Raw genomic sequence first — 22974 nt, forward strand, 5'->3', positions numbered from 1 at the left:
ATTTACAACTTTGGTCCCTCATACTTTTTATCTTTCGCAAGTTTTTCGTTTTACGTTTCATTCTAAATTTTGCGAGTTAACATGTCGTAGCATGCATGTGAGGTTCAACCTTTTTTGCTCTATTTTTTCATATTTGACAGACCCGTCGCAACATGTCCATTTTTTCCCGTTTGACAAGTTCGCCGCAATGGGTGAGTCCTAGATCGACTAAGTTATTATTTTCTACTTTTTACGTTTCTGGTTAATTTCTTCGAATTAACACACTGTAAGGGGTGTGCGTGGTTCAACGATTTTAAGTCTGCTTTTCGTTCAGTGTAATTTTCCCATTTTATCTATTTTATTTTTATGATGTTGAGAGTCGATGCCGTTGTAGCATTGGTGCTACTTGGCACGGTTTTACGAACGTTTTTAACCTATTAAATTTTTTACTAATATTTTGTTTCGGTTTACCCCTATATTTCCTTTACTTAAAAACTATTTTTACGTGCATATTTTATGTACCGGTACGTATAAATATGATTTGTTCTACATTCCGACGTAAACTTTTTTTATAGACGAGTCAGCTCAAATATAATATGTTTTCGTTTAAAGACACCATTTTTATGTGCATATTTTTATGTACGTTTCGGTATAAATTCAAGTTGTTCTACGTTTCGACGTAAACTTTTTTTGGGAAATGATTCTGGTAAAATATAATATGTTTTCGTGTTTGTTTTATATATGTTTCGTAAAGTTTGTTTCGAATCGAGTGGAGTCAAATTATGGTTTCTGTTTCTCCCCTTTTTTCGAAAGCTCTAATTAATCCCTTTTGATTACATGTGTAGATTTTCCTTCATACCCGTTACGTTTTCTATGTATGAATTGGGTCACATATAATATGTTATGATTGTTCGATATGAATTTGATTTACTTTACGTTTGATCCAATCACAATGCTTATACAGGTTACATTGAGTTCAACTGGATACGTCAAATGTGTATTTTCATATGGTTAATGCATCATATAACGTTTGGACTAATCCATTCAATGTTTACGATGTATTCGCGCCGCAACGCGGGCGGGTATTAATCCTAGTTAAGATGAATAAAGAAAAAAGGGACATAAATAAAAGTATGAAAAAGCAAGTAAAGTATAAATGAGAATTAATGATTTGAAAATGATTCGGTGAGCAGAATCTTGGTTTTCAATCACAATCATCATATTCTATAATTCCCCAACCAACAACAGAACCCCAATTTGGTAGGGAGGGGAGGGGGGGTTTATCTCATATCATCTCCCATTTAATTTAGGGTTTATTTATGCAACCAATTCATCATGCAGAAACAGGGAGCCTCAATCACTGAACAACACCTTTCCCTTACCTTGCAAAGGTTTTTTTTTTTTTTTTTAATCATAACAACAAATCTTGCTTCTTTTTATTTTTATTTCACTCAGAAACAGACCCAATTGCAGAAATTTTGCAGATTTCATCCCTCTTATCTCATCAAAATCTCTACTTTTGTCAATTTTTCTGCTTTGTTTTACAGGGTTGCCATTGCGATTTTGGGAAAAAACACACACACACACATGCTTGTTCACTTTTCACTTTTCACCCATTTGGGTTTTGGATTATAATATTTAAAAAAAATGATTTTTTTTATTATTATTTCTCTGTTTATTGAGATAAAAAGGTGAAGCCTGTATTGACTTCATTTTCAGTTAATTATATTGGATGTTTATAAAAGAAAAAAAAAAGCCCTTGTAGTTCTATAATTTTTTATTATGGATTTAGAGCTGTTTATCCCATTTGCTTTTGATACTTTTGGTTTTCTGGCGCTGTGGAGCTACTTAGTCGAGTTCAAAGGGTCATGCATAGTAATGTTATGACCCCGAGATCTATAGACGTAGTTTTTAAAAGGCTTAGTTTTGCTATTAAAAAAGGGGTAGCGGCGCAGCTTGTTGCCCGTTTATCAACTATCTCGATGTAAATTATAAGATAAAATTATATGTAAAAAAAAAAAATTTAGAGGTTTGGATGGTTTTTGCTAATGATTTGTTTTTGGTCAGATTAAGAATGAAGTGAGACTGTTTTGCTGTTTATTTCGCTTTTTTTTTCGTGTTTTTGAAGTAGATGGTCAAGATTGGTGCATTCGGTGCCCAGTTGGCCACCGACACCCACCTCTTCCCAGAGGTACCGGGTTCGAGTCTTGGGAGTGACATATGTCGCCCAGGGTAAGAACTCGACATGGGGAAGTCACCGCGGAGCTAGCTTGGTCAGGTAGCGGCTCCCGGAGTGAGATCTTTCCGGCTGTTGGGAGGACCGTGCACTATCCCCCCCCCCCCCCCCTACATACACAAAAACATTTTACTAAATGTGTCTCTTTATTATTTTGAAAAAGATAATGTGATTGAACAATGTGTGAATGTTGACTTATATTGTTGTGAAATTGAAGGTACTCGCCCACGACTATTCTAACTTTGCTTCATGAAGTGGCTCAAGTTCAAGACGTGAAGATAGATTGGAATGCGTTGATAAAGCATACCAAAACCGGCATAACAAACCCTAGGGAATACCAAATCTTGTGGCGCCATTTGGCGTATTGTGACCCGTTACTTGAGACGTTGGAAAAGGATACTCAGCCCGTAGTAAGTGTCTGATAGTCTTATATGTATTTGTATACATAATGCAATAGTGAATATAATGTATATAGAGTAAACTTCTATTTTGCTACCTGTGGTTTGGTCACTTTAACGGTTTTGCTCCAAACCTTTAAAAATAGCCATTTTACTCCCTGATGTTTCGGTTTTTTTGCCAGTTTGCTCCCCGCCTCAAACTCCATCCAAATTGTTTGTTTTTCCATTTTGCTCCCCACAGGGAGCAAACTGGCAACAAAACCAAAACATCAGGGAGTAAAATGGCTATTTTTAAAGGTTTGGGGCAAAACCGTTAAAGTGACCAAACCACAGGGAGCAAAACGAAAGTTTACTCATGTATATCTGTGTGGGCCATTGGGCGGCAAAAGTGGAATTGCACTAATTTTAACGTTATTTTACTAATTTCGTGAAAATAATGTTAAAAGCGGCGAATGGTTAATCATCCTTCATGTGGTGGCGTTGATGGCCAAAAGACGAAAGGGTACACACGCTAATCGGCCTTTGTCCCGATTGATGAGTGTCATGTGCCTTACATCCAAGGGTTGATACAAAACTACTATCGAGCCGGGGGTCTCACTGGAAGCAGCCTCTCTATTCCAATGGGGTAGAGGTAAGGCTATCTACATCTTACCCTGCTCAGACCCTGCCTTAGCTTTGCTATTGGTGGGATTTACTGAGTATGACGACGATGATGGTACATAACGACAACATAGATTCTCATACATCTCTTTCGTTGAAATAGAGATGGCAATTTCGACCAAAATATAATACACATTTAACTCTTTGATTCAAGCTGGATGAATACTATCATGTGTTAAACAAACATAAATTTATCAAATTTTGTTATGTTTACACGAATATAACAATTTATTAAACCGAAAATGGCAGGATGACGATAGTGATTTAGAATGCGAACGTGAAGCTTTTCCAACTGTTAGCAATGAGGCTTCAGCAGAGGCTGCAGCTTGCGTGAAGGTAAACAAATTCGCGTGTCGAAGTTTGACTTGCGATTTATCACAAGGTAATATCCCAATGAAGTTGTTAAAATTCCTGAAATCTTTTCAGGTACTCATGGCTTCTAGTTCACCAAATGACATAGAACGAGGCTCGGTCATCGAGGCACCGTTGACTATAAATATACCGAGAACGAAACATCCGTTAGAAAATCCGCAAGTTGCCAACTCAGTGAGTGGGGTCAGTATTTCAGTTCCGGTTTTTGTTCCAACTCAACTGCTCCCAACAGTTCCTTCTGCTGAAGGATTGGATAATGCAAATGGTGGTACAAATAATATTAACTTGCCACCTAGGCGGAAGCGAAAACCGTGGTCTGCAGCAGAAGACCGGGAGCTGTTTGCCGCTGTGCAGAAATACGGCGAAGGGAATTGGACCCACATTGTGAAATCGGATTTTAAGGGTGACAGAACCGCTTCACAACTGTCTCAGGTTGTTTTATGACTTTATCTGAGTCCGTAGTCGATTTTTCAGTCTCTGTGTTTTTATAAAGTCATATAATACATCTTAGCAGTACGTTTTTATGAAATTTTACCACGTTTTCTACTGATATTTATGATATAATTAATTTTTGCAGAGGTGGAATATCATCAAGAAACGTCAAAATCACCCGCTTATGAAAACCGGCTCACATCTTTCGGAGGCGCAATTAGCGGCCCGGCGGGCCCTTAACATGGCCCTTGATAAGCCCGGACTCGATATCCCAAAGCCAGCTTCTTCCCTTGGTACTAATCTCTCTCATAGGGTTTGTAAAACAGGCGGTTGGGTAACGGGTCAAAATGGGTTTCGTAAAACTGTGTAATATTTTATATAGAGTAAATTGTGATTTTAGTCCCTGTGGTTCAGTCCAAAATGCCACTTTAGCCCAAATAGTTTTTTTTCTCCTCTGGGCCCCGACGTTTCTGTTTTCTTGTCATTTCCATCCAACAGCCTACCTCCGTCCAAAAAACTGAGTTTAGTCAGGGGCAGTTTGGTCATTTAAATTGACCAAACTGACTTAACTGAGTTTTTTGGACAGAGTTAGGCTGTTGGATGAAAATGACAAAAAAAATGGAAACGTCAGGACCAGAGGAGAAAAAAAAAAACTATTTGGGCTAAAGTGGCATTTTGGACTAAACCATAGGGACTAAAATGGCAATTTACTCTTTTATATATGTAAGCGGTCACTACCTCTACGGCACTAACTCCAGTTCCAATGTAACAGGCAGGACATGTCCTGGAAATACCTCGGTTCAACCAACCGTGGCTGACCCACCGTCCACCACACTTGCACAAAATTACGATTCTACCCTGACAGGACCGAAAAGACAATTTCCAAGACCTCAACCGTTCCCAAACCGACCACTTGCATCGGGCTCAGACGCGGTAAAAGCAGCTGCAGTTGCTGCTGGTGCTCGAATTGCTACCCAATCAGCTGCTGCAGCAATATTGAAGCAACAGCTGAAGAGTGCAATCCATATTAAAACAACTAGATCACCGCCTGCACCGGGGGCTCACATGGGTCCAGACTATTTCCGTGCACCCTGTTCTAGAGTCTCGCCAAACACACCAAAAGTGGGACCTGTGGTTCCATTGAATCAGTCTGAAGTTAAACCTTGGTGCTCAGCCAACTCACCCGAGCTCGAGCCCATTCAAGAAGATCAAGTGGCGGTTTCCAGCAATCTAGTTGCGAATTTGGGTTCGAAAGATCAATGTCAAGATACTAATCCACCAAATATGAATCTTGAACCAGAGGGACGATGATAACCTGGTACATGTTTTTCTTTGGTTTTTAGTCTTGTGGTTTTGATAGGTACTTTTTCGAGCAAATATTAGGATTTGTTTTTGGTGTCAATATTCTGGTTTATAGATTAATGAAGATGAAGATTATGGCTGTTGGTGGTGTTTGACATCTACTTTTATATTACCCATTAGCAAATAGTGGGACCAAAAATGTAATAAATGAAACTTAAGGACTAAAACTGTAATGTAGACAGGTACATGTAACAATGTTGTTCGGCAGGATACGTCAGTTTATCAGGTAAAAACACTAAAAATAAGTTCCGGTACCTATACCGATGTTGTTAGTTAGGTTTCGGTTTGGTTGACTACGGTTGTGGCACAAAATTCATTACCAAACATAAACCATACAAATGAGTACATGTATAGGTATTGATGTTGTTCAGTACGATATAGTAGCAATACAATGTCAGTTTATCGAAAGTGAAAACAATATAAATAAATACCGTTTTGTCGAAAGCAAAAACAATATAAATAAATTATGGTACCGATACATATAGTATTCGGTAGGTTTCGGTTCTTTTTTAGTACGATAGCGGTACAGTTAAATGAAAATAATAGTATGTGTAATAGAAGTTATTGTAATATTAAAAAAATAAAAATATGAAGAAGAAAAACTATATATTATTATAAAAATAAAGTTACTATTCATAACTGTGCTAATAAATGAAAGACAAAAGAATACTAAATTGCCCACAACTTAAAAACCATTTACCAATCATTACTTGTTTTTTAACCAGTATAGCAGTGATCGACCTACATTGTCGCCACCAACTTCACCCTGCACAACCCAGTTCAATTTCAATGAGTACCCTTTTTACCTTGATTAGATTAATTGTTTCAACCCGAATTAATTTTGCTCCAAACCCGTTTTAGCCTCGTTTGTTGGTGTTAACATTTTTTTATTAACAATGATCTATATAGTTTATGCCATTCTTTCATATAGTCTAGTTTTGCGTTTAACTTGTCTTTTGAATGTGGTGAAGAATGCTTCTTTCTTCAAAAGCATTCTAATTCCATTAGTTATTTGTTTAAAACCCTATGTATCATATACGTGATCTGTTTTTGAATTAGCTTAGACCTGTTTTCAGAATTTGTGAAACTTTAAATTAATGATCAATTTTTAGATCTGATATAAACAAACTCTCACAGCATACTCACCCTCAAAAGTCTAACCATTGTCTTTTTTTTTTTTTTTTGATAAACAAATAGTATTGTTTGAACATGCCATTCAATGTTAAAATCAAATAATCAGTTGAAATAATAATCAAGCTGTCAGCTTTTAAACATTCCGTAAAACCAACATTCGAACACCAACATATCACACCAAACAAGTTAAGATGAGTTTACATGTACACAGTAGTAACTTGGAGGAACATAATAGCTGACCCGTCACCAATGGAGGATTGGTTAACCATCATCTTTGACCTACTATTGATGATCAATCAAGAAAGCTGAAATTACCTTATTGTCCATGATTCTCTTTTTCCTTTGTTGTTGGTCTCGGAAGGTGACGTGGACTCTTTGGCTCGGCGTCCTTATTGATGGTGGAATCATTTGATGGTTCGGAGTTTCTGTCTCTTAGAGGGTTGGAGTTATTAGAAATTGCAGACCGCATGGCTCGAGGTAACCTTAGTTTAGTGGGCTCCACCGTGCTATTTTCTTGTTGTAACCTTGGTTTCGTGGGCTCGACTGTGCTACTTTCTTGTTGTAACCTTGGTTTAGTGGGCTCCACCGTGCTACTTTCTTGTTTTGTCGGGGGTTCAGTTTCTTCTGTTTGAGTGGAAGCTTGGTCCGATGGCACAGGAACGAGTTGGATGGCTACAGATTTTTTCCATTTCTTTCTAGCGGCAGGAGGCTTCGGTGCGTTCGGTTTGGCCTGCAAAAGTTCATCAAGTTTGTTATCTTCACATAATATGTAAGGCGTTAGTTATTTTTACCAAAAACAATATTAGAAAGAACTTACAACCTTATTCCCAATGTCCGAAAGTGGTTTTCTTTTTGTATCCTCGGTATCTTTTATCTCAGCGGGCTTATCAGATAAAGCCGCCTGAAGCAGCATCGCACCATGACTCGCCAGCTCACTACTGTTTTTCTCGAGTTCCCCACCATCAGATTGTATATTTACCATCCCGTCCTCTGTAACTGGTGGTCCCGAATCAGATTGGACCAAAACCGCCACACGGTTGCTACATTTCTTAGGGTGGCAGTTACAAGAGCTGGAGCAAGAACCTTCAGCAACCCGACACTCGCATTTATTAGTTTTACAAGATGAGTATTTGCTGCAGGAACAACACACGCCAGATGGCGCTTTTTGAATCGTGTTTGAGTCGCCATCGCCACCTTCAACTGGAGATGTTTTAGTGGCGGGGTTGCTATCGATAACAACTTTTGAATTTCGTTTTTTAGCATTTTGTCTTCTTCTGTTGCCGCCTTCAGCGTCCGTTTCATCCAAATCTTCGGAATCTTCGGAATGCAACCACTCAGCATCCGTTTCATCCAAATCAGAATGTTCCGATTCAGAGATTTCCATGTCTTCCAGTAACTCGTGAATATCTCCGCTATTTGTGTAAGCTATAGAGTTTCGAAGTCCCTTTAAAACAAACGATAATTAAACAAACTATTTTTTCGAGCACATAGACTATTAGAAAATATATAGAGAATGAGTTAACAAAAATACCTTGGGTCTCAAATCATAAATGTGTCCTTCACCATCATCTATGGCAGTAGAATCCAAATTTGTTGACTTCTTGAAGCGTTTTGACTTGTAAAGCTTCTGTTAAAAACAAGTGAATATCAGGATGTTAGAAAAAAAAAAAAAAAAAAAAAAACACAACTTCTAAGTTCTAACTAGGGTCTAGGGGTGGATATTTCCAATACAAACACGACACATAATAAACAAGCTACGGTCGGGGTACAAGGGTCAACATGGCTGACCCATTTCCAATGCGCCAACTTGTTTAAGATTTGAATTAGGTATTCAAAACTAACAAATTATAAAGTTAAGAGTAAAGTACACGGATGGATGGTCCTTGTGGGTAACCAAAACTTTGAATTTAGTCCCTAATTTTTCAAACATACACGGATGGTCCATGTGGTTTGCACTTTGTAACGGATTTAGTCCCCAACGTTTAGTGACTAAATGCGTTACAAAGTGCATACCACAGGGACCATCCACGTACTTTTGGCAAAAGACCACCAAATACGTTACAAGGTGCAAATCACAGGAACTATCCGTGTAATTTACTCTAAAATTAACACATTTTCCTGACCAACCCATGTACGACTCATTTAACCTGCCAACCAGTTTGATCTATACAAAATCAGGTTTCACATGTTGCATTCGGACAGGTTAAGATTCAACTTTAACCGGTTCATGCTCAGGTTGGTTACTATACAAACTTTTTCTGTTTCAAACAAGTGAAAAAACTGAAATTTCGCACAAAGGAAAAGAGGAACAAACCTTGATCTTTTCCATGCGAATAAGCTCCACCTTCTGCATCTCAACTTGTCTTATTAACGTAACTATCTTTTCCTTCAAATTCCTTATCTCGGAATCCTTTTCTCTACAATCAACCTCCTTATCCCATAGTTGACACCTTTATAAACATAAATTTATTATTTAGAGTGAATAATTCTGAAGCAATTATCCATTAAGAAAAAATATAAACGCATACCTCGAAGAGGAAGCCAGGTTGAACAAATGGTTCATGACATTTTTGGCTTCAGCAAGCGACCGAACTTGATTCCAGCGACCTCTTCCACTAAAGGCACGTTCTCTTTCTTCTGCTTCTGATAGTTGTGAAGCCATTGAAACAATAGTCTTGGATGAAGTATCGAGCATATTCTCAAGAGCAAATATCCTTGAATTTCTTGCACCCGGTGACATTGTTTGACTACAATAAGGAAAATCAAATATTCAATGAGCAAATATCCTAAAAACTAGCTATTTTATAGCTATATTTAATTGCAATTTATATTAAAAAAACAAAAAAAAATTTAAAGGCCGCTACCATCGCTATCTATCGCTACAGAGGCTATAGCGAGACTAGACCTATACACTTAGCTATTCGCTATAGCGAGCGTAGCGATCGCTATTGACAACTATGGAAGAAAGTAAATTCAGCAGAACCTTAAAGTTGATTGCTTGGCGAAATTTGCTTCAGCTTTGAGTTCCGCTACCTCTTTGGCCATTTTAACCCTCCTGAAATTGCAAAGTCAGAACATTAATTCAGCAAAAGGAGTATAATTTACTGGAAAAGAACATGCCTACTCACTAGATTGTGTAGAAATTATAAATGACACTTACTCTTCCTTCTGACGCTCATGTTCACAACGTACTTCATGCACGCGAACCGTAACCTCGAGTTCATGTTCAATTGCCTGCATAAGTGCCTGTAATGCAATTAAAGTTACTAAGTACAAACCCATTATTTGCATGATTATAGTAACATAATTAAAATCATGTACACTTTATATACCTGAAATCCAGGTCCGCTGCCATTTCCTGCAGAGGTGTGCACCATCATATGGTTAAATTTTAAAAGGTAAGATAACACATGAACTGAATGTGTAATTTTAAAGGAAGTTTTACCAAATGTATCCCTTGAAGAAGCCTTTCGTGATTCCAATAACTCTTTTAATCGTTTTGTAGCCATAGAAGCTTCTTCTGTCTTCCGTTGTAAAACCTTAAGGAATATAAAAATATTTACATGAGATTTAGGACACAAAAGAGAAACAAATAAACAAAAACAGGGTATTTTAAACATACCATTTTCTGCCTTTGATTTAGAGCTAGTAATTTATGCATCTCATATTCATTCCTTCTTCCCTCTTTCTTAAGCTGTCAATACACGTATTATAAGCATGTTAACGTCTAACAACAAAATAGATTTTTTGCCCTTCTTCAATAAATATACATTTTCCCACAAAAACATCATGATAATGTATGAAATCATACATAAATTGATAAATCAACATGAAAAGAAGATCCATGTTATATATGAAGATAGTAAATGACTTGTCAAATATCGATACCTGAAGTACTTCTTTTTCCCGTGAGGCCTTCCATAATCTGAATTGCTCAGATTCTTGCTTTATTTTTTGTTGTAATTGAACCTGTATATCCACAATCACAAAAGTACACACACAGATTTAGTAAAAAGTTACCTTAAAACGCTGCTTATAAACTTTCGAACAGAAAAAAAAAGGACCTTTTGTGTTTTGATTCTATGAATTTCATCTTGAAGTTTTTTCGCTGCCTCATCACTCCTTTGTTTTTGTCTTAGCAATTGTGCTTGTGCATCTTGCTTCTTCTTCAACTCCACAACCTAAAATTCAAATATTGTTATTCAATGGCATATTTAAACCTATTACTCTCACAATTACATATCAAAATTTCAGTTGCTCCATATATTATATGAAGATATTTTTTAGAAAGCACACGTTACTTTTCATGTTAAATCCAAACTGGCGTAAAGTGAACTTACCTGGGATTCCAAAAAATTTAACTTCTGAAGATAACTTTCTTTCAACTTTTGAGTACTGTCATCAGAGGTGGAAGAAATATTTGCAAGATTGCACCTAAGTTGGTCAATCTCTTTCTGTCAATTAATCAAAGAAACGTCAGCAAATTTATACAAGTTAAAGAGAACCAAGAACTAAAGATGGGGAAAGACCTGCAAACTTTTCTTTTCTTGTTCCAATTCTTGCACTTTCTTCTCGTAATGTTGCTTAAGAACTGAGGTATCACCACCCGCAACCCGCTTCATTTCAGCCTTTCATGTATTTACAGATATTGAAAAAAAAATTAGCTCCTTATAACCTAATAACTTGCACCTACAGAGACACTCGTGTGTGTGTATACACATACACATATATATATATATATATATCCATACATACATACATATATATAAGAACAGACTTGAGGAAGGTTTGCTATAACTTTGAATTTCACAATTTTAATTTATAAAAGATTTACCTCCTTTTGTTCAAGCCTTTTGTCCAGTTCTTTAAGCTCGTTATCAAGTTTCTCTTGCAAAGAACAATGTTCAAGCTCCTTCACTTCATCTTCAGAATCACCTACAGGCAGATAGAAATGTTCTAATAAATGTGTTTTTTTGTGGTTCTGTTTGTCACATTACAAAAGAGTCTAAAACAGCTTACCAGCAACTTCCGTAGATTTAAGATCCGATTCTGGGAACAAATTACTTTTTGGATTAAGAACAGTGTCATCCAAATCCATGTAATCAATAAGCTCACTGCGTTTTGAAGTATTCAATCTTCTCAAACGCAGCAGTTCTCCCTCTAATTCTTGAACTTTTGACACATAAGTTTTCAACAAATCCACATCCTGAAACATTTTACGTGGTCAGGAATCTTATATTGGTTTTAGTGAATCATAACATCAAAGAAATCTGAAAAAAAAAGAAAAAAAAAAACTCATTTAACCTTATTCGAGTCACAGTCTATTTCATCCCATGGTTTGCCATCACGTGCAGATTCAATTTTAAGCAGTAACTTGTCTTTCTCAAACTGAAATCAACATGTCAGTTGTGATGCAACATATAAATTCATATTTTAACTTTGCAAAAGCTAGAAAGGTCTAACTTACCTGAGCATCGATTGCTTGTTTAGTCAACTTTTCAAAGTTGACTTGTTGTTCTTGAAGTTGGCTTTGTAAATTTGCATTACTTGTTTCAAGCAGTGCTATCTTCTGTTTCAATATCTGATAACAATATAATTTCAAATTTAGCACCTTTCTACATTAAGAACACTTACTGACAATTTTCGAAAATATAAAGTCTCACCTGAAGTTCTTCAAATGGTGCAGAAGAGTCCCCCTTCACATAAAGAAGCTCAGCTTGCAATTGCTCGATTTGATTCTTCATTCTTTGCATTTGAGCTGTAACTGGATCACGATTCACCTACATATTGAAGGAGCCTAATCAACATGAATGCAAATTAAGAGAGAGTTCTTGCACTGTAAAAAAAATTAGTCTTACAATAGCTTTATTTTGTATGTTACGAGCTCGATTGGCATACTTCAAGGTGTTTAGTGTTTCTTCTGCGTTGGTATCAGCTGGACTTACACAAGCTACATCAAACAAAAAAAGAAAGTAATAAAAGTTAATTAATTACAATATGCAATGCAATAGATCATAATCTCATATGTTAAATAGCCTTCACTAATTCTAATAGTCAAACATGATAAAGTTTCATAGCATCGTACCTATCATAACAGTTTTGCTGTTTCCCCCAAGAGAATCCTGAAAGAAAATTCATTTAAAATAAACTTATGAGTCAATTAAAAGGCAATGTCATATATACAAAAAATGTTTTCGGTCTTCCATACTTGTAAAAGGCGGGTTAACTTGCTATCTCTATAAGGAACATGACCCCCTTCTTTCCTCTTCTTGTCATCACCCAATGCACTTATCACATTACCAAGAGCCAATAAGCCCTTGTTGATATGAATTCCTGAAACAACAGAGAGCATTTATATCTCTTAAGTAAATCATCAATGTACAATCACAACAAGTTCAATTCTTTTTGTTAAATACTTCACTATAAAGTAAACTTATAGATGATAGCTGTTGTAACCAAAAATGAACAGGCTAAATTGACCCAATGGATCAACCATTGATACAATAACACAAAGAGCAACTGGAATAAATTCAATATACTAACTGAACACTTGTATTTAGAAAACTGGTGAAATAATGCATATGATATGATATGATATTATGCCATGATGAACTGTGTGATAATAAAAACCTACCTTCCCGTAAGCGCATCCCATCGGCTCCCGTTTTTTTGGCCCGTTCTGAACCAGCAAGATCAACCAAATGAAGCTTAGCACACAGTATATCATCTCCAGCATCATCTTGAACCCTTACACTTGTTGCGCCCGATAACTTCTTTTGCTCCATTGTAATTGTAAAAATGGCATGCGATCGGCTGAAACAATGGAAATGTAAGAAACAAAGTTGATACATCTTTTGGTGTATGTAAATTGTAAAACTATCACACAAAATAATTTGAACATATAGCACACATTTTATAATTAGGATGACCTTATAAGCATGATGCTAACTAACTGATACACAGTCAAAAGTATTGTACTGGATATAACTTGGAATGAAGAACAGATGGTAAAGATGTGAAGTAACAAACTTTTATGAATGTAAAAAACAAAATAAATAAACCTTGATTGACTATTCATATTTGTGCTCCCAGTTGCACGACACACAGATCCACGCAAAAGATATGAAGCCATCTCTTCCTGCGAGGTAACTTCAGCTTCTGTAACGCCAGCTAAAGAGATCCCACCATTAGCAGTTTCCCTGATTTGAATAGGGGCCCTAGAAGGCCCTACAGGTTTTACATTCCCATCAGCTTTAGGACAAACAATTGGAGACGATTCCAATAGATCAAAAACCTCCTCCTTAAATATCTGAAACAAAAAAAAATTGTTTCAGCAAACAGTTACATATACAAGCGAGCACATGTGAGTGAGGAATTCACCGTTATTTCCAAAACAAAGTAAAACCGCAATATTTATTACCTCGATGAAAGACACTCTAATCAAGAACTCTGTAGTGGCTTTAGTCTCCTCTACCCGTTTGAAAATTGTGTGCATAACCTTAGGAATTATCCCGTTGCATTCCCCATTGTAGTTTGTGCCCATTGTATAAGTTTTACCGGATCCAGTCTATAAAAACAAATAAACAGTAGAAAAAACAATCTTCAATTCTGTAACACAAGTACTCATCTAGTAATAAAAATGCTAAACAGCTTAACCTACATAATTGACCATAATAAAACAGATAATGCACAACAAATTGTTAAAAAAAACATGTGACTGAGACTCTAAAAAGATATACCTGTCCATAAGCTAAAACCGTAGCATTATACCCATGGAAAAGCGCATCCACAAGAGGATCAACACAGTCATCGAAAATTCTAGTAGACGGAGAACCGGTACTCCCGTAAACATAATCAAAGGTAAACGAATGTGAACCAATTTGTACCTAAACAACAGATCCGGTACAAATACAAATCAATTTACACGAAATTAAACAATTATCATACACAACAGCCTCACTAAACCCTAACAAACTTCAAAACTAGCTACTAGGTTAAGGTTAAGAGTAATGAATTACCTGAGGTTCACCAGGAGTGACACTGATACAGTCGGAGCATCCGACGAGAAGCTCGGGGGTGACTAACGGTCGAATGTTGACAGCAACTCGAACAGATTGAGATCCGTTCTTCGCATCGGGATTCTCCATCTCGAACAGATTCAGATTGCAAACCCTAGAAACGAACAAATTCGAATTAGACATACATTTTCTGGTGCTTGTGTGTGCGATTATTCGAATTAGATAATAATGTAATGGTGGAAATAGAAATGGATTACCTGATAGGGTTTCAACTGTGTGTTTTTGTGTGTGTGTGTGTGTGTGTGTGAGGGAGAGAGAGTGAATAGAGATTTTGAAAATGGGAAAGAGGGAGAATGGGGTGGAACGGTGCTTTCAGATTTGAATTTCAAATAAGGTTCCGAAATATTTGTCACGTGAGCGGCATGAGGGGCTAATATATAAAGTTTGTTTTATTTAGGTTTGAGTTAATTGCTAAAATCGTCTCTGAGGTTTGGGCACGTTTATCATTTTTGTTCAAAATGATCTTTGTACCATTTTGTCCCTCACGTTTGACATTTTTTGTCATTTTCATCCAAATGACTAACTTAGTTAAAAAACACTAGACCTGGCAAACGGGTCGGATTGGGTCATGGGTCAAAACGGGTCAATTAAAAAAAGGGTTGTTTTGGTTTGGGTCGGAACGGGTTCGGGTTGAAACGGGTCCTGGTCAGAACGGGTGTCGGGTCGGGTCAGGTCGGTTTTGTTAAAAAAAATGCTTTTTTTTTGAAAAAAAAAAGAGAGATTGTACATAAGGGGCAATTTTGTCGGGGTGAAACGGGTCCGAGTCGGTTTGGGTTGATTAAAGAGCTTAGTTAGTGTAAGTGTTGGTGATTTAAATTGAAGTGTGGGGGATTGTTACTAAAATTGAGATGGAAATGTTTGGAGTTTGATGGTAGTTATCATCATGATATAGTGCAGGTTACACATGAATATATGTATTGGGGTCGATTCATTAACGTAATATTACTATGATATGTAGATTTAGGCATCAAATATAAAAATTCAGATACATTATGTTAATAGATATAGTGTATCTTAATGGATTTACAAATTACAATCAAACACATCCTATATAAGTTATAGTTAACAAAGTTGAATGTTGTTTTACGGGGTTTCAGAAAGATCGATCCCGAAAGATGGGAATTCGTGAACGAAGAATATATAAAAGAAAAAAAAAACACCTTCTGAAGAACATTCATCCTAGAAAACCGATTCATTGTGAAACGGTTCGCGTCGAAACGGTACGGGTCGAAACGGTACGGGTCGAAACGGTTCGCGTCGAAACGGTACGCGTCGAAACGGTTCGCGTCGAAACAGTTTGCGTCGAAACGGTTCGCGTCGAAACAGTTCGCGCCAAAACGGTTCGCGTCGAAACGGTTTGCACCGAAACGGTTCGCGAACGGTTCGGGTCGAAATGGTTCGATTCGAAATGCTACGGGTCGAAATGGTACGGAACTCGTCCCGACCCTAAACCCGTTTCGTGTCATAATCCGTCTCGTGCGGATACTTGTGCCGGCTCGAAACCCATTCCGATCCGAAACATGCCCCGTTTCTTTAAGACACTAACCCACATCGACCCATTTCTTTAATGTTTTCGACCCGCTTTGACCCGAAAATAACAAGATGGAATTTCAAGTGACCCGTTGTGACCCATTTAGTTAAAATATCTTACCCAAACCAACCCATATAGTTTTAAAAGCAACCCAAATTGACCCATTTGGAAGGCTTTGGGTCAAGATTGCCCCCTCTAAAAAACACCGTTTAATGAAGGATAGGTATATTTGAAATTTTACATTTATAAGTAGGGGTATTTTGGTTCTTCTAATTGAAACCACTTTCACAATTGAAATGTTGCCTTAAATTTTAGAAGACCTGCACACATTCATTTAAGTTATTCGGATAACATAAACTTTGTAACGTTTAGCCCGTTTTTGTTGAGTGTTGAATGTTAATTTCACGTGTTTCATGACTTTGTTCTCTTAGCTATTACTTTTATCATTTATTTTAGTATATCTATGTTTATTTTACTTGATAATTATAACTGTTTTTTTGGTTATGAACTTATTGCATTCTTTTAAGTTTTAACAAGCGATATTTAGTTATAGTTTACTTGATAATTATACCATCGACAGTGTTAGTAACTATACATGTTCTTCATATATCCATAACAATTGGGTCAGTTTCTACCTCCTTCACGTCTCCTTGAACACATCTTTACCAGAAGTCAGATCCACACCCGAACAGAACAACTGACCCAACCCGGACAGTATGATGACCCCCGCAGAGTCGTCGGAGTTTAGAGAGTTGAATGCACGCACCAGATCTGTCATCATCGGCTTCGTCAACAACTTTGGGCAGTGGTAGAGAGGAATCCGGTGATGCCAGGCGGTTGGTGGAGGTGGAGGTGATGGGGGTGGGGGTGGTGGCTGATGACGATGATGGAGGTCGTGGCGGGGGTGGTAGTTGATGGTTGATGGCGTGGTAGTTGTCAGAGGTAAGTTGGGTGGAGAAGTACTGTCTACGATGATGAACATTTATACAAAGCATGATGATCAGATTTTTTTGGTTTGAATATAATATATAAATGGAAATAAATAATCACATATACATTTTTATATAATATATAAAATGATAAAGCTAAAAGACCAAAATACCCTTGCTTATAAATGTAAAATTTCAAACATACCCCTCATTAAACGGTGTTTTTTTTAACTAAGTTGGTCATTTGGATGAAAATGGCAAAAAATGCCAAACGTGGGGGGCAAAATGGTACAAAAAAGTCATTTTGGACGAAAATACCAAACGTGCCCAAATCTCAGGGATGATTTTAGCAATTAGCTCTTTAGGTTTTGTTAAGTAAGTAGTTTACATTTTGATTGATATATGGTACTGGGTTAATTTGTTAATTAACTTTTGTTATTTTTTATGAGTTAATTACATAGTTAGTCCATGTGGTTTGCACAAAGTAACATATTTAAGTACTAATAATTTAAAATCACATTATAGGGTATTAACTTTTCATTTTGTAATGTTTGGAGGTATTAACGTTATTTGTAGGTTTAAAATCACATTCTATTAGTACCTAAGTATGTTATTTTGTACAAACCACAGGGACCAACTCTGTTAATACACTAGAAGTTAACACCTCCAAACGTTACAAATTGAAAAGTTAATACCCTATAAGGTGATTTTAAACTATTAGTACCTAAGTATGTTATTTTGTACAAACCACAGGGACTAACTGTGTAATTAACTCTTTTTTCTCAATAACCGAGTTTTATGGTTTAATTATTTTTTATTTGTGTAAATAATAACAATAATTTATATACTATTAATTTGAAAGATGTTTGTGCATAGTGGTTTGTACATGATGCTTAATGAGTTTTTTGTGCATAGCTGTGTTGTACATGATGCTTAGTGGTGTTGTACCACGTGTTTTGGGGGTTTTTCAAAAAAAAAAAATATTAAAAATTGATGTTTCAGTTTAAACCCAAAACTACTTGATTTTGTAGTTTTAACCCAAAAGTTTTTATTTTTTCCAATTTAACCTCACAGCCTTTTTACTTTCAACTTTGATCCCCTATGTTTTTCATATTTTGCAAATTTTTTCGTTTTACGTTTAGATATAAATTTTGCGACTTAACACGACACAATGTGTGTGTGTGGTTCAACGATTTTACGTTTGTTATACGCTTCGTTCTAAATTTTGTGAGTTAACATGGGGAAACGTACGTGTGTGGTTCAGTGTGTTTACGTCCTCTATTTTTTTCCCGTTTAATAAGTTCGTCACAACGTGCGAGTCCTAAATCGAGTTAGTTATTATTTTCTATTTTTATATGTCGGTCTAATTTTTCCACGTTAAGACGCCACAACTTCAATGTTGGTGGCCGTTGGCTATAGTGTGGTCACGGTTTTACACGCCCGTAGCAACGCGGGGAGCTTAATACGGTAGGTTATTTATATGGATACAAGTCATGTAACGTAGTAATTATGATATCCCCCTTGCATCTGATAACATCTGATTGTTCATATTCGGTCTCAAAAACCATAGCTATCGTATATGTCCTCTAAAAACTTCGATAAAAAACACTAGAGAAAAAAGAAACGTGAATGAAACCTTGCAATGGGTGCCTTCTACATACAACAAGCACTAGAATAAAACGACATCGATGAAATTTATGGTAAGCTTCCAACATCATCGTAGTTAGTTCTTTTGATTGCTTTGATAAAAAAAAAAACAAAGACTAATTCCAAAATATTGTTTGTTTATTTATTTATTGGTTTGAAAAAATGGAGGGGACAAAAGAGATTTATTTAGTTCGTTTTTTGATATAAAATTGAGATGAAAAGACCATGTTGCCCTCACGTGAGAGGCACATAGTAATACTTAACCAAAAAAAACTTAACTAGGTTAGGTCTAAAGGACATAACGTGTTAAAAACTGGTAACATAAAGGACAGAGCCCGTAATTTCGTTAGTTAAAGGACACCGATTGTAATTTGATGCAAACATAAAGGACACCGGTTGTAATTTACTCTTTTTTTAATTATTATTTGACCAAAAGTATTACTAGAAATATCAAATGAGAAATGAACTTTTTTTTGAACGACTAATTTCTTTAATCCCCTATCGTCTGTGGGACTTGAACCCAAGACCTCCCCATTCCCAACCTTGGTGTTTTAAAGGCTTTGTCTTTGTCAATGGACCACCACTCCATTGGTTAATGAGAAATGAACTTATATAGCCCATGTCAAGTAATTTAGTTAACTTAACTGCATTCCCAATAACTAAATCGTTTGTAGCTGATGTATGTCGTTAAGGACATGCAAAAACCAACTAACTCTATAGCTAGGGTAAGTCGGATATCGAACCAGAGGAGGATTGTGGAAAGTGTTATTATGCTAAGTATTGATTAACTACTGCTGAAAAGTAAAACTCAATTGATGGTTTGATTGTTTGATTAACTAGCGAATTACAAAAATAAAAAGTTGTAAACAATGGGAGAGAACAATGGTTCCTCCGGACTTTGGAATTGCAGTTAACTTCAATTATATGTTTAATTGAACACTTACATAGACATAAATGGACTAACCTAATCAACTAATTGTGATAACCAAAGACTAAGTACTCTGGTCAATACATAACGGGAGGTTATCTAGTGGTTACCAATCACAATTACCAACCCTAATCCCATAACAAATATATCGCAATTACTAGAACTCTCGGGAACTGAATGATCAAAGAATAAGGTTAAGCAAATGCAATCGATTACAATTAATTAACTAAATCATAAGTGAAAAGCATCGAATACTTAGATCACTGAGTCAAACGATTGTTACCAAACACATAAAATCTGTTAACTTACAAAAACCCTCCATCCGGAGGAAACCATTAAAAAGACTAGCCGCTCATCTTGGTGGGATGATCTTCACACAGTCGAACCATCGTTGAAAAAAAATTGTGTGCCGTCGAGCTGTGTTCCTTTCAATTTGTGTGTTGAAAATTGATTATAATTATCCCCCAAACACGTGATGTTTTGATGTGGTGATGTCAGCCCATGTGCCGTGAATTTGGGTTCCAGCCTCATGTGCGGCCCAATAACAATACTCCAAGAGTTCATAATTTACGTTTGATAAGTGATCCTCTTGTCTAAATAATTCACGTGTATCTGCCACCAAAAGCCCAAATGTGCACGTGAATATATCTGCCAATGATGTCATGTTCCTTCACTCGATGTATGATGATGATGTTTTGACGAGATCACTTGATGTTGTTGACTTAATTAATATTGTTCCTCTAAGAATCTGCCAACAATTCGTCCAATCAAGGGCTGCCTCCAATTGATCTACCATGTGTAATCCACAAAGAAGTCCGCCGCCCCCTTGTATGCGTGTATATGTATGGTTTTTTTTTCTTTAATTCTTTCCACCACATTAAAATAACATGTGCACTGCCTTTATCATTCACCGTAGCCTACGGTGTATTACCGTAGGTTACGTTTCGTAACTTCTGTAAACCACTTATGCTCTGCAAACCGTAGCTTACACATGTATTCAATACGTTCTGTTCCAACTTTCAGTTAATTACCCACATGTCCCTCAACTTTATTCCTTTGTGTTTCTTAAACCTCCGAACTACCTTTTGACTCGAAACGGCTCCCGAATAGCATCTTGTGTCTTCATTATCATCCTCGCTTGTTCCGCTTCATCGCCAAATCCTCTAACTTCACCGATTTAGACGGTTAACCTGTAAAACCACAAGAACTCGTAGTTATCACATTCGACGCGCATAATTACTTAAAACACAATAAAACACTTATTATAACACACTTAAGGCTCGTGTTTCACACCCTCCATCACATCCCCACACTTAACCTTGATTGTCCTCATGCAACCATCATACACATTACTCACCTTGTTAACAAATCACCATTAAATCCCTTACCGAATTAGCAATTTAAGGTCCCAAGTCATACCCTTCCCATAGACTGACACAATCGAGATTAACAATCTGACAAATATATAAACTTTAAGACTTGCCTAACTAAAACTAACATGCTTATGATACTAAACACATGCCACACGCCCCTCACAATAATCACTCCTCTCGGTTTTATCAAGTCTAGCGTGTAATGTGCTAGTATATGTTTCGCTCAAAACCAAATATGGTACCTTGCAATCATAAGCTGGTATAGCAATCACACCTCCACTGTATCAAATAACGTAACACATATCAAAAGGACTTTCGGGTTTTGAGTTAAGGGTAAATGTAGGGATATATTTTTGGGTTTTTATGTTTATATGGCGAACACAATGAATAAACCAAACCATGACAACTTATTCACAATACTACTAACACATGGGTTATTCTTCGACCCATTTATTTAACATGAACATAATAATGATTTTTTTTTCATGCTTTTCTTTTTTTTTTCTCTTTTCATTTTTTTTTTTTTCATAACATATTTCTAAACATACTTGTCATTCATGGTTGGTAATCAAACGGGTCAAACAAGGTGTCACAGACGAAGGGTAAAAAGCTCAACATGGTTTACTAGGGTAAGATGGATAAACAATCAACAAATAACACAATGAAGGGATCCTAATGCCTTTATCATCTATGTGCATACGCTAAACCACAGTCTCAGCACGTATCAAACCACACAAGTTCTAACACAAAGCAACATATGGCCTACACTCAGCAATTGAACATTTATTGCAATTCAACTAACAATCTAGTAGGCTCAAATATCTCACCGAATAAAAGGAATATGGGTTGCCGACACGTAGCATGTGTAATTCCTAAAGCATGTTACCCCTAGTTAGGCATCTCTTCTCAACTATTTTCTAAAAACTTGTTAGAAATACTCTCATGAAACTTAAAGAGACAACCATGACTAGGGATCTAACTTATTTTAATATCAGCAAGGAACCCATTAGCGATTGAAAATGTTGGTTTTCATGTAGTTCAAGCATACTTGTGACAAAAATTTTCAATTTTTTTCAATTTTAGCCCAATTTCAACCCTTCAAGCATTTAAGATCAACAATCATACCAACCCTCTATCGAGTTACCGCATCCCCACACTTGGGATACATTGTCCCCAATGTATGGTACAATTTATAATCTAGACTCGAGAGATACCACCCACAAACCATGAACGGCTAATAACCTACTCGACGCAACACAAAGAAACCACTCCCAACACAAAAATTTCACACCACCAAGTACACAAGAACAAATAAAACACAGGATAGATAAACACATTGACCTGATCAGTAAATCAGCAAGTGTCTGTAGTGGTGCAGCTGCTGTGATCGGACAGGAACGTAAACATCTTTTGGATTCTCTGATATCTCATCGGGGAAGTTGCCAAACATCCCCACACTTGAATCCTTGCATCCGTGAAGATGGAACGTAGAAACCTGCCAAAGCACAAACACCAAAACAAAACAAAACAACACAAAAGAACAAATACAATACAATACTCTACATCCTCGGGCTGCCTCCCGAGAGCGCTAAGTTTAAAGGTCTTCAGCCAGACCGTACCTGATTTCCGCTATTTTGGTCTTAGTGCACACTTACCCAAAACATTTCCAACAAATGCTCGGAAATTTACATGCCATCTCCATAAATTCGTCAGTATAATTTGCATGTTCAGACTGCACCTGCGGGTTTCGCTAATCCACTTCACGCGATATACACCGATGTCATGTAGCTTCACCCTTCTCTTCTTCTTCCTCGAACCCTCTTCCCCACACTTGTTAATTGGAATGATTGATATGGGAAGAGGTTCGGTACACACATTCATCTCATCAGACTGCTCTGCCTCATCATCCTCACAC

The 22974-nt window shown here is 36.7% G+C and overlaps 2 protein-coding genes across 3 annotated transcripts; one reads left to right on the plus strand and one right to left on the minus strand.

The window, feature by feature from the left end:
• Positions 1-1112: 1112 nt before the first annotated feature.
• Positions 1113-5519, plus strand: LOC110942412. The gene is made up of 6 exons (XM_022184164.2): positions 1113-1370; positions 2433-2625; positions 3523-3609; positions 3700-4077; positions 4223-4370; positions 4850-5519. The coding sequence occupies exons 1-6, from the start codon at positions 1315-1317 to the stop codon at positions 5386-5388; spliced, it is 1401 nt and encodes a 466-aa protein (XP_022039856.1). The 5' UTR covers positions 1113-1314; the 3' UTR covers positions 5389-5519.
• Positions 5520-6654: 1135 nt separating this feature from the next.
• On the minus strand, positions 6655-14975 carry LOC110942413 (kinesin-like protein KIN-4C). 2 transcript variants are annotated; one of them, XM_022184166.2, is made up of 28 exons: positions 14849-14975; positions 14592-14745; positions 14313-14459; positions 13994-14140; positions 13635-13882; positions 13208-13386; positions 12782-12906; positions 12659-12695; positions 12432-12523; positions 12237-12353; positions 12041-12154; positions 11878-11961; positions 11593-11779; positions 11408-11508; positions 11103-11201; positions 10914-11027; positions 10638-10754; positions 10462-10542; positions 10196-10267; positions 10019-10112; positions 9906-9931; positions 9734-9819; positions 9557-9628; positions 9102-9320; positions 8888-9023; positions 8105-8200; positions 7394-8017; positions 6655-7303 (listed from the first exon to the last, which is right to left on the minus strand). In XM_022184166.2, exons 2-28 carry the CDS (start codon positions 14718-14720, stop codon positions 6890-6892), a joined length of 3957 nt encoding a protein of 1318 aa, XP_022039858.1. In that variant the 5' UTR covers positions 14721-14745; positions 14849-14975; the 3' UTR covers positions 6655-6889. The 2 variants fall into 2 exon arrangements, with proteins under 2 accessions (XP_022039858.1, XP_022039857.1); XM_022184165.2 differs by having other exon boundaries at positions 7391-8017.
• Positions 14976-22974: the final 7999 nt, after the last annotated feature.

The sequence above is a fragment of the Helianthus annuus genome, chromosome 5, assembly GCF_002127325.2.
Source record: "Helianthus annuus cultivar XRQ/B chromosome 5, HanXRQr2.0-SUNRISE, whole genome shotgun sequence".
Classification (NCBI taxonomy): domain Eukaryota; kingdom Viridiplantae; phylum Streptophyta; class Magnoliopsida; order Asterales; family Asteraceae; genus Helianthus; species Helianthus annuus.